This window comes from Coregonus clupeaformis, chromosome 8 (assembly GCF_020615455.1).
Source record: "Coregonus clupeaformis isolate EN_2021a chromosome 8, ASM2061545v1, whole genome shotgun sequence".
Classification (NCBI taxonomy): domain Eukaryota; kingdom Metazoa; phylum Chordata; class Actinopteri; order Salmoniformes; family Salmonidae; genus Coregonus; species Coregonus clupeaformis.
This window is the reverse complement of record NC_059199.1, coordinates 15,130,161-15,142,212: the sequence shown is the minus strand read 5'-3', so window position 1 is coordinate 15,142,212 and position 12,052 is coordinate 15,130,161. Positions and strand designations below refer to the sequence as shown.

Here is a 12,052-nt window from a genome sequence, read left to right as displayed (position 1 = left end):
ATTAGGCTTAAATTATTATCTTCAATTAAAATATTTTTTTTATCGATTCATATTTATCTAAATAAAAGGTCCAATCCTGCAGCTTTCCTTCTTTCTCTTGTTGTTTAAATTGGTACCACTCTGTTACCCCTGAAGGTATGCTCGCGGCGAATAGAAACCTTCTCTCTCCTTTCCACAGCTCGAGCGCCTGTTTAGATTCTTGCTGAAATCTTCACGAGTGATAACAGATCGCTCTACAGTCCTCGAGCCCTGACCATATAAGGGTCTCCAAGAATCCTACGCACAAAACATCTCTGACACACCAGAAAAAGGGGAATTCTGCCTGTTCCAAACAAACGCGCTCTATAGCCTACTCACAGCATTTGCCCAAATAAAGCTTTTTCAAAACAATTCATTAACCATATGATATATAGAACAGCAACCCTACAGAGCAACATCATTCGTATACCTGTCTCATCATCTTCCCATCAAATAGGCTACATTTCCAACGCAGCTAGTGAATTCATTTCCAAATCACCACTGTTCCTCTAAACATGAGGAGAATATAACTAGTTGGCCACACATTCTCACCAAGACTGTTATGCCATTGTGAAAGGCGTTATTCCAGCTGGTAACAATTACTAACATTATAAACTAAAGTTCGTCTGGATGCACTAGGATACCAGCCAAGTTCAGAATGGTACTGTAAGATAATAGATTACGTCCTCTTTTGAAAATTGAGTTTCAAACAATGTTTGATATAACCACGTTCCTAAAGCCACACTGTATATGACATGTAAATTAACTTTTTGCATGATTCAATACAAAAATTCCACAAATAAAAGCGAGACTAAACAAACCCGCAATGCGACACAGCATAACGTTGATGAAGGCTCCGTTAGTCTGTTAAAACACTGCAACTCCAAAAGCATAAACAATTAACAAACAAAATACTTAAAACTAATGATGTTTCTACCTGATAAACCTGCAAACGTCGGTAGGCATCCCCCTCTCCCTCGCGGAGACTGAAGCCCCAGGGCGCGCCTCCGCGCACCATTACACAGATATAATCCCCAGTGCCCATGCCACACGCAACAGGCTCCCACCAAAACCGCTATCATCAAGTTGTCCGGAGTTGGACCAACAGGGCTCTATGAAACCAAGAGCAGCACAGTGCAGTATAATTCCCATCTGCAAATTATGCAGTCCAGCCCGCTCTGAAACGTCATTGCATATGGACCCGCCCGCGCGCGAATCAAGTGGTGCGCTCTTGGGAATGTCTTGTAGCAGCATTTGTATGGGGCCACAACTGAGTCGGGGTTTAACTTTTCATACAGTGTAGTTACGATAATAATGAGCTTTGATATCTCAATGTTGCCAATGTATCGATTATGCTGCCTGGTTTTCTAGTCAAATGGGTTTGTTGGCCTACGTAGCATGTTGGTTGAAAGTGATTTCATTGTTATTGTTTATCCCTATAAATTTGTTGATTTAATTGCATTGTACATTTGAATAGCCTATTTGATGAACTTCTCAGTAAGTGCCTGCGCGGTCAATTTAGTCGAGTATGTGCATGTAAGGTGCCCAGGATATTGAGTGTACTGTTTTCCGGTTGGCAACGTCCTAGTATATAACAGAATAGCAATACAGAATATAATATTCTGCGTATGTCTTGTGCATACGCAGGCCTAAACGAACACTAGCAAGTGGATAAACAGTGTATAAAGGCAAAATAGAATAGAATATAAACTTAATTCACTGATAGGGAATTTGTCTTGCGCATACGCAGGCCTAAACGAACACTAGCAAGTGAATACACACAATTCAGTCGCATGTAGCCAACAATTATGCAGAGATGAAACCATTGAATTAAATTGCTGATTTAGGCTACTGTTGAAACGATGTTTTCACATTATAAATAATCTGCACAAAATCTGGATTTTTCTAGGTATAACCTGTTGGGACTAATTGTTATCTATGGGACGAATTGTTATCTATGACCGGTCTGGTCTCAATTACATACACCTTGTTGATAAGCCTTTTTAGATCACCTGACAGTGGATATCTATTCAGTGTTAGGCCTACTGCATAGTAAATGGAAAATGAATGCGATGGGCCTACCCATCTTCATTCATAGTTTACTGCCTAGTTTACATTTAGCCTACCCTATGCGGAACTGTCAGATCAGAACTGCACAATTTACTAGGCCTTGAAGAGTTTTATGCTACGCAATCGACGAAATGTGTATATGCTGACGTGTAGGGTGTCCCACAAATTGGCGCATGCGCACGTACCACTGAGAACTACAGAGCGATACATGGGGGTCGACACTAGTTAACACAGACAGAAAGTCATAAACCCCGCCTATTTCTAAAATGTATTTTCTTAAAATGTGATTTTAAACCTAATCCTAACCTTAGCCACACTGATAATATTATACCTAACCCTAACCTTAAATTAAGACCAAAAAGCAAATGTTTATTTTCATGAATTTCTACGATATAGGCAATTCTGACTTTGTGTCTGTGGTAACTAGTGAAAACCTTACTTAGGGACCGGTGTTGTGTTGGAGTTTGACGTGGCACTCTGCTTTCAGTATCAGGAATTCATAGAGAAGAGGACTCGGCAGATACTCCCAAGAATACAGGTAAATATTTTAATTGTACAGAAAAGCCTAAAGCGTTTTCTAAGAGGGTATTTTACCATCTATTGTCCTATTGAAATGCATGTTTATACCCGAATGCTTTCGCGGTGACGCGAAACTTAGTTTCATATTTAGAAATGTCCGTGTATGAACAACAATGTATCTATTAATGTATCTATTTGTAAATACATGGCGCCTATCCGAAACGCATGTTTTGTGCTGGATAGATGGATAGTGTTTCGGGTGCTGCAAACAACTGATATATTTTCTTGCAGTTGATAAGTATAGGCGTCTGTCTGGTTGTAACTAAATGGTAGACTACCTAGGTTGGCGATGCTAAGATTTGTGTCGAAAATAACGGTCTTTGACGTGGCAATTCTGGGTAGTGGCTGAAGGACTCGTCTTACATCAATTTTTTTGCCATGACTGTCTCTTGATATTTCTGTCTTCATCTATTGACTTTTTTTCTCTCCCATTTTAATTACTTTTGCATTTGATAGCCTAACGTTACGAGTCGTAAACGGAGTTGTCTATGCGAGACAGCTGTTTATGTGGCCTTTAATGAAGCAAGATTTGACAACTGTGTGTAGGCTATAGTGTGGAAGATCATCAAGTCAAGCTTAGTTGGTTCTAAAATTGAGAAAAATTCAACTTTACCGTGAGATTAAAGGACAAAGAATAGCTTACAAGGTAGAACAATAATTTGTCTTTGCCATATAGCCTACTATTTTGCAGAAGGTGACAAACTTATTTAGGTCTGTATTTATTTATAACCGTTGAACTTATTGAGAGGCCTATTGCTCAAGAATGATTTCACCAACACTACACATGAACTTGTGAACCTAGGCCTAAATCAGTCCTTTAATATTTTGAACAGCTAAAGATATCTATATAGGCCAAACGTTTCTGCTCCAATATGTCATAATGAACATTCTCAAATGTTATCGCATATATTCATCTTGAGAGAATAAGACGTCTTATTTTAGGTGCATTGTTGCAGGAAACTGACATAAGTATAGTCACTCGTAGAATAGACTATGATGATGGAACCTTCTTGTCTCCAATGTTCTTGGGTCTTGTTGTCTTGAGGTCAAATATTGCTTGTTGGCGTTGCCTGGTGGAGAACCACTTATTTACCTCGTACGGCAGGGGGGCAGGTAGCTTAGTGGTTAAGAGCATTGTGCCAGTAACCGAGAGGTCGCTGGTTCTAATCCCCGAGCCGACTAGGTGGAAAATCTGTCGCTGTGCCCTTGAGCAAGGCACTTAACCCTAATTGCTCCTGTAAGTCGCTCTGGATAAGAGCGTCTGCTAAATGACCAAAATGTAAATGCAAAATGTAAATGTAATGGAGAAAAATACTGTTGTTAGGTGTGAGAAAAGTACTGAAGACCACAAAGCTGTCAAGTGTGCAGTCTACGAAAAATGTTCCCAGGTGCAGTGTCAGTTGTTTCCAAATGCTGCGGTTGGTGAAACTCTGTTAGAGCTTTTGTAATCTCATTATTAAATTCAAACAACCTTTTCTTGGCCCTTCAAGTCAAGACTGCCTTAAATGATCTGCTTCCTCAGAAAAAAATAATTGCTTCCATCTTTGCAGGTTCTTGGATCTCCGCTATTTTGGAATGAGAAGACCTTAACAGCATTTAGGATGAGTCAGCAGGGTTATGTTGCCACGCCTCCGTACTCCCAGGCCCAGCCTGGGATGGGGGGCTACCCAGCTGGGTTTGGGAGTTCGCCTGCCCAGCCTCTCTATGGACACTATGGGGGACAACCTCAGTCATTCCCCACCCCACTGACAGGTAAAGCTGCATTCCTTTGGTCTCATTCCTCCTGTGAAGTCTTCTGTTTAGCTTTTCGTCTAATAGGTCTGATCTTGTCTTTGGGAAGTGTGCAATTCTTTATTAGTCCAGGAGCAATTGTTCGTTCATGATTCAAGCGATGCAGCTTCAATTGAAATGACAACATTTAAGCCTAGGGATATGTATTTCTGTGCACGGCCATGATATCACCTCGTTATGTAGACGGTTTGCCGGTGTGTACTGTACTGTGTATGTAATGTGTGACCTGCAAGAGGATGCTTTGTGGATAGCAATGCTATTGCCATAGCATTTAGATTAGACATTTTGCTCAGGTGCATACTTTGTATATATTGTGTGACCATAAGAGGATTCTTTACCTTCCAGGTGTGATGAAGCCTGTATCGTCCCCCTCCGGCATGCCTCCACCGCAGGTCTCCAGCCAGTATGGCTCAAATGTTCAGCAGAATGGAGCTAACCCTCAAAGGTAACAGAGCCTACTCCACCGAACAGAGTCCATTTACCACAATAACATTCTAATGGTCCAATTCTACCCTTCTCCCTGAGTTATGCACTTGATCTATTCACCTCATGGAATTTAATTAAATGTAAAAGGAATGGACTGGTGTAATACATATGATAGAAACACCCTCTAGCCCATGTTAACACCAAGTCATTGCTTTCAAACCCATGAGTGGGAGGGAGCAAGTGCACACTTCGGGTTAAAGAATTGGAAGGCAACTATGGCTGCATCCCAATACTCTTAGTGCATTCCTTCTTCCATTTTCTTCAAGTCCACTTATAGGTAAATGGACTGAATTGTTGTTGTTTTTTACTTCTGAGAAGAAGCAAGGGAAGGAAGCTAATTGATACTGTTGGAACAGACAAAATATTTAGCTCTTTGTTTACTGTCCTCCAGGTACCCTGCCCCTCCTTCTGCTGCTGCCCCTCCGTATGGACAACCCCCTCATTCCCAGTACCACAGCATGGCCCCCCAGGCCCCAGCCCCAGCACAGCAGCTCACCAATCAGATGGGTTCCATGAACCTCGGATATGGTAAATAATCACTGTTTGTAGAACTCGAGTGTTGTATTGGGAATGGTTAGGGGGGGTGGCATCCACTTCAGCAAGTAAAGATTCAAACCAACTCCCAAACAAGTTAAAAAAGCAAACAGCCAAGTAAACAGTAGAACAGAAGCTTTTGGGTAGATCTACTATTCTTACTAGTGTTATGGATTCTTACTAGTGTTAGTCTATATATTTATGGCTTTGTCAACTTCGGTAAACTAGCATGCAGTATGTTATTGTTAGGCTTCATTCATGCAGTGTGTTGAAAGTTGTTCACCCTCCCCCTGCATTTCCTGCAGGTCCAGGGCCCATGCAGAGCCCTCAGGCACCCCCCACCTCTCCCCCAGCCCAGCAGCCATTCCAGACCTCCCCTCCTCCAACCATGGGACACTCAACCCTGGGCCCCCCACCTACGGGCCCCCATTCACCTCAGATGGCTCCCCCACAGTTGCCCCTAGCTGGCCCATCTATGCGTGGCCCCCCACCCATGGGAGGCACGGGTAGGCCCTTCCCAGGCCCACCCCCTCCAGGCGCTGGGGGCTTCCAGCAACCTGGTCCTGGAGCAGCTGGACCACCAGGATACCCTCAGCAACCACAAGGTACAGAAAGCGCAGTTACCTGGGGCTAAGTGCTGATCACTTCAAAGCTTTATGGATTTGTAGGGCCAGTTTCCTGGAGCCAGATTAAGCCTATTCCTGGATTAAAACATGGTTTTCAGAAATAATCTGTGTCCTAGGATATGGTAACTCACTGTGGTAGTCAAGCTTATCTTATTGAAGGTGGTGAGTAGTGTGTACAAATTGCTTTTGGAGTAATGTACCACTTAGAGTGTGTGCTTGCCAATAGGATTGCACCAGGTGTAGGTCACCAGAGCCTTACACTGAGGCATGGTCTGTGTGTCAGGTCCGTTTGGGGGGCAGATGGCAGGACCCGGGATGGCGGGACCCGGGATGTCTGGCCCCTTCCAAGGTGGGGCAGCCCAAATGGCCGGGCCACCTCAGAAAAAGCTGGACCCTGACTCCATCCCTAGCACAGTGAGTTTATATGTAATTCTCGTGTGACTTCACGTCTTTGCATACCAGCATGCCATTTCACATGTTTCCTAGCTACCTCCAAGTCAGTATTCCCTATAAAGACAACTCTTTAGAATATTTGGCTACTGCACACACAGTATAGGCCCAGCATAGACATGTGAGCAGCCCAATTGTATTATATCACCTCCCCAAATTACCCTATGGATCATATTGAATGTGTCTTATTTGGATGAAATATATGACAGACAAATGATGAAGTCAACCCTGTGTCTCGTAGTTAAAACCACAAAATGTTTGACTGATTGTGCTTGGAATGTTCTCATGCAAACTACAAAGCAACAGCAGCATGTGAATTTCTACGATACCAATACGTCTCCTTTACCACACACATCCAGCAAAAACTGACCGAGTGGAACTGATTGAAAGCTTTCACCCACAGCCTAACTGTTTGTCAAGGAAATGGCTCTTTCACTGACAATGCACCTCTCTGGTTTAGACACAAGTCACTGAGGACGACCAAGCCAAACGAGGGGGACAGGTGTACACCACAAACCTCAGGGGCCAGGTTCCCCCACTGGTCACTACTGACTATACTGTACAGGACCAAGGTAAGGCACAGGAATACCAGTGTACTGGAAACACAAACCTGTCTGTGTCATTGAACAGAACTAACCTTACTTCAACACACTTAACATAGCTTTTTGTCCAGTCCATCACTAGCACACCTGACTCAACTAATCAAGGGCTTTGTGATTACTTGACTAGTTGAATCAGGTTTGTTTGTGCTGGGATGGAACAAAAATGTGCAGTTGTGAGGTTCCCCAAGGAATGGATTAGTAAAACGTGACACAGATGACTTTGAACAATACCGTAATAGCCTTAGCTCAAACATACACTTCTGAAATACATTTTAATGGCAACATGGGGAACATAATAGGGGTGTATTCATTAGTGCACACCGTAGCAAACTGTAGCAAAACATTTTCACAAGGGAAACTTTTTTCAACGAAAACTAGAGTTTCTTAGGTAGGTCCCTCCCCATTTCGGCCTGTTTGGTTCCTAGTGAGTAGACCCCTGCTCTACCTCAAACAAATACCTCCAGAAGCCAGTAATATAACAGCTGTCTTTCAGACACAAACCTTTAGATGAGATTCCATTTTTTTTAAACTTTGTATTTACTTTACCCTTTGATCTCGTTTAAGCTGCGGCACTTCAAATTTGTCAAACTTAAACCTTTCTGTCTCATAAATTTTTTTTAACCACAAAAACAAAATTCACGGTAATGTTCTCTTCGAGTGCAACTTTACCTGGAAATGGCAAGGGAAATACTGATTTGTTATGGTTTAAGTGGTAATGTTTGATACTGTACTTAAAATGTATGAATAAGAACACTGAATACTGTATTTCTTTGTAAAAAGACAATGTAAAAGAAAGTAAGTTATTTACAGCCTGATGAATCTTTTAAAGGGAAGAACTGAACGATATTGTGACAATGCGTGACAATGCGGCTTTATGCGTAAACACAAAATGCAAACATGTTTAAAATGTATTTATATTTTCTTGAATCAAACCAATATGAGTACATTGGTTACTCTCGAACTTTAATTGAACTATTTAAAAAAACGTTTTCTGTTTCCATTTCTTCATCCTCTTTAGGAAACGCCAGTCCAAGGTTCATGCGTTGCACCACCTACTCTTTCCCCTGCACGGCTGACCTGGCCAAGCAGTGCCAAGTTCCCCTGGGCGCCATCATCAAACCTTTCGCCACGGTGCCAAAGAATGAGGTAGGCCTTATCCTGTGTATGTTTGCAGAGATTATCCACATTGTTTTATAAAGTCAGACCACTAAACCGCTTATGAATTCTGAAACCAAGATATTTAAAGCCAGACACGACCAAAACCACAAGTACTACAGTATGTTTTTCATTTGGGGAGGGAGACACTAGCACTTTTAGTTTTCCTCAATGACTCGTAGACGTATTATTTCCTTAAAAAATATACTGTATGTCCAAGTGCTGTAAACGTTTCAAAGTGTCCCGTGGACAATCTGCATTTGGATCCTGTGTGGTCCCAGGAATCCTGCCTTAGATATTCTTCCCCTCACTTTGTCTTCGGTGCCAAAGGGCCTTTTTAGGCAATGCTACTGTAGCTTTCTATGAGACAGAGAGAAAGAGCTAATTAGCTAATGTCAAGATCTGCGTGGACCACAGAACATGAAAGCGGTTCAACAAAGCAATCCAGTGCATTGCCTTCTCAGGTTAGCGCTCAATGTCCAGACAGTGCTAGCATGATTCCCATAGTAGGAAGCTAACGCCCTGCATGGATTCCATATCAAACAAGCTAGCACATTAACAACATGTTAGCATTATTGTTTTGTTTTGTTTGGGATGAATGACCTCACTGCACAAGCACTCAAGTCTTAACTTTAAACTCTTGTATTGCACTTGGACTTATTATTACAAAATATATAATTCAGCTGCACGTCCCCTTTGGATGAACTACTTGGTTGCATTTAAATCTGTCTGCATGTGGAGTTTAATGGTCTTGGAGCCCAAATGAAAAACATACTGTAGTACTTGTTTATATACTGTTGTGTGTAAAGGCCTCCCTTCAAGAAAGAGCAGAAATCAAGGGGGTCTTATTGGGACAATTCAATGTGCTTTTAGGTTAGATTTATAGCCCTGAGACAATGTTTTGGTTGTTAGGCTACAATATTTTGGATAGTATATCATTTCAGTGATGCTTAATGTAAATAGTTTGAAGTAGTTGAACGAGGCTTGAATCTTAGATTTACTTGAGGATATAAACTTGTGCTAAGATTTGGCTATTTGGCCGTGCACATGTGAATATAGCATGTGCGCACAGTTTGTTTTGTTTTCCCTAATTAATGTTTGTGGGTGTACAGACTTTGTGCATGTAATTTATGCCATATGTTTCCATGGGTTGGTTTGTGTGTGTGTGTGGGCTTGATAAGCTATAGGCACAACTTTACCATCTGTATTCCTGCACATCCCCACTCAGCAGGAAAAATATTTCATCCTTACATTAAACAAAGCCTTATTCGCCCAGAAACGTTCTGCTATAGACAAATGTAATGCAGCTATTTACATACATGGGACATGAGATTGATACGTTTCTGGAGAGCGAATCTGCTTTGTGTATTGTAACCGCACGTGTTGAGTTTGGACTATAATAACTGTTTTGAAGGTATAGATGAGATCACCCACAATGTTTAGACTAAATGCTTTATGGCGGAGTGTGGGTCTACACGGGTAAAGATCTTGATAGAACTCACACTTGTTTAACACGGCAACAACTTCACATTTCTAGACTGTTTGGTCTTGTTTTCAATTTCCACAAAAGCTCAGTTTTAAAGGCAAGATTTGAATGCAAAGTAAAGCAAAATGTAACTGTTAGGATGATTGTATATTCGGGCTCCCGAGTGGCGCAGCGGTCTAAGGCGCAGCAGTCTAAGGCACTGCATCTCAGTGCTAGAGGCGTCACTACAGACCCTGGTTTGATTCCAGGCTGTATCACAATCCGGCTGTGATTGGAGTCACATAGGGCGGCGCACAATTGTCCCAGCGTCGGCCGGGGTAGGCAGTCATTGTAAATAAGAATTTGTTCTTAACTGACTTGCCTAGTTAAATATAAACATTAAAAAACAATTGCTGAGGCGCAAACTGAAGCCTGGGAAATGGCTCCACCTTTGGCCAAGGGAGCCACTACAGCCCAACTACCCAGGAGGACTGGCACACGTAGACTTTTGTCTAATCAGCCTCAGTTGTGACACACTGGCAGAGAGCACATGAGCACAGTGTTTTAAATCACTCTAAGGTTGGGTTAAGGATTTGATCAAAGTAAAAAAATGTTTACTGCATCCTGGTTGTATTTACTGATATATTATCCAGTCAATGACTGCAACAACTATGCTTCTGTTGGTGTATAGCTGGTGCTGCCCTGTAGTATAAACTGGTGAAGATAATGCATGGTAATCATAGTTAACCTGAAGCCTGTAAATTTCACCCAAACTACCAAATATGGCATCGTCTATGTACAGTTGACTATGGGTCAATGCTATAACGAATCCTTGGGACGTCCCTACCCTATCCCTAACCTTAACCATAACCCTTTCTTAACCTTAACCTTAACTATTTTACATTTTAGCTTCAATGGGGTCGGGACATCCCAATGATCCCGGATAGGACGGACCGTTGACAATGGGCTACAGTTGACTCCAAAACAAAACGTGTGACTGCTGTCTTATGAGACTATTTCCTCTGTTCTGTTGTGTGGCCCAGACTCCTCTCTACGTCGTGAACCATGGTGAGACCGGCCCGATCCGCTGTAACCGCTGCAAGGCCTACATGTGTCCCAACATGCAGTTCATCGACGGCGGCCGCCGCTACCAGTGCGGCTTCTGCAACTGCGTCAACGAAGGTACGTCCACCCCTAACAAGGAGGGGATGGGGGACCTTATTGGGTAATAATGGTCTGTGGTTATGGATCTGACCAACCTTTTGGAGCTCAAAGCTAAAAAAATTAATCTTTAATTTGGGTAACTTATATTAGCCAAGATTTAAATGATAGTTGTTGGAGTTATTCCTCATATTTCTGATATAATGTCTGACCAGTGCTTTGGGGTAGTTTTGAACCCTATTTTACATAGAAACTAATGCACTCGGGTAGGGGACACTATGCCTGAGAAATGCATTCAGGGCATGGTTGCTACGCAGAGGCAATATTATGTTTGGGGTATGTTTTTGTCACCACTGCTAAAACACGTTATTTTGTTCTCTCACAGTGCCAGCCTTTTATTTCCAACACCTGGACCACATGGGCAGAAGGGTGGATTTATATGAGAGGCCAGAGCTGTCGCTGGGGTCATATGAGTTCGAAGCCACCCTGGATTACTGCAAGGTAAGCAATGCTCTACCATTGTGGTTTAGATTAACCTTCATAGTGAACCTTATGTATGATATTGTTTCATTTTATACAAATGGAGAGAAATTGGCAGTTGGTAAAATAACTACTTTGAATTACTTTTGTATGGATGAAAAGTAACATGTGTTTCAATCAATATTCTTAGCAGTTTATATGTCGCCAAAAGCCTACAATATGAATTGACATAGGGGAAAGCTGTGATGGTACATGGAACAGAACGTATAAAACTTGCCAAACTAATGCTTGGCAAGAGTCTATCTCTTAAAGACTTGTATGAAGTGAAAGTGATTAGCGTCTCCAGTCCCAGTGGTTTCGCTGAGTAGGGTCTAGAAAGTGTGTAGAGGGAGTAGGTGCTTACCTCTTGGCAGAGACTGCATTCTTCATTCAGCACCAGATGATTAGAAAGGAGCACAGAGTACAGGCAAAAGCATGTTCTGTTCATTCAACACCACCTCATTAAAGCCAAAAGAGCTCAATATGTTCTCCATTTTGTTTCGCTCTGTGGGGTGATCTTTTCTTGTACATTCTGGGTAGAGGTAGGTGGGGGCTAGCAACACCACGTTTCGCTACTGAAGCCGTCTTGTTACTTC

At 42.2% G+C, this 12,052-nt stretch overlaps 2 protein-coding genes across 3 annotated transcripts in view; one reads left to right on the top strand and one right to left on the bottom strand.

The window, feature by feature from the left end:
* LOC121571188 (synaptopodin-2) overlaps positions 1–1,114 on the bottom strand; it is a 40,886-nt gene extending 39,772 nt beyond the window's left edge. For both annotated transcript variants that reach the window (XM_045221812.1, XM_041882539.2), the window contains exon 1: positions 956–1,114. In XM_045221812.1, the coding sequence (XP_045077747.1) occupies positions 956–1,063 (108 nt within the window). In that variant the 5' untranslated portion in view covers positions 1,064–1,114. The remainder of the gene's footprint in view (positions 1–955) is intronic.
* A 1,406-nt stretch (positions 1,115–2,520) lies between these two features.
* Positions 2,521–12,052, top strand: part of sec24d (SEC24 homolog D, COPII coat complex component) — a 28,727-nt gene continuing 19,195 nt past the window's right edge. The window contains exons 1-10 of the mRNA XM_041882538.2: positions 2,521–2,626; positions 4,218–4,419; positions 4,804–4,903; positions 5,336–5,472; positions 5,784–6,083; positions 6,388–6,518; positions 7,015–7,126; positions 8,175–8,302; positions 10,820–10,958; positions 11,323–11,438. Of these exons, the coding sequence (XP_041738472.2) occupies positions 4,269–4,419; positions 4,804–4,903; positions 5,336–5,472; positions 5,784–6,083; positions 6,388–6,518; positions 7,015–7,126; positions 8,175–8,302; positions 10,820–10,958; positions 11,323–11,438 (1,314 nt within the window). The 5' untranslated portion in view covers positions 2,521–2,626; positions 4,218–4,268. The remainder of the gene's footprint in view (positions 2,627–4,217; positions 4,420–4,803; positions 4,904–5,335; positions 5,473–5,783; positions 6,084–6,387; positions 6,519–7,014; positions 7,127–8,174; positions 8,303–10,819; positions 10,959–11,322; positions 11,439–12,052) is intronic.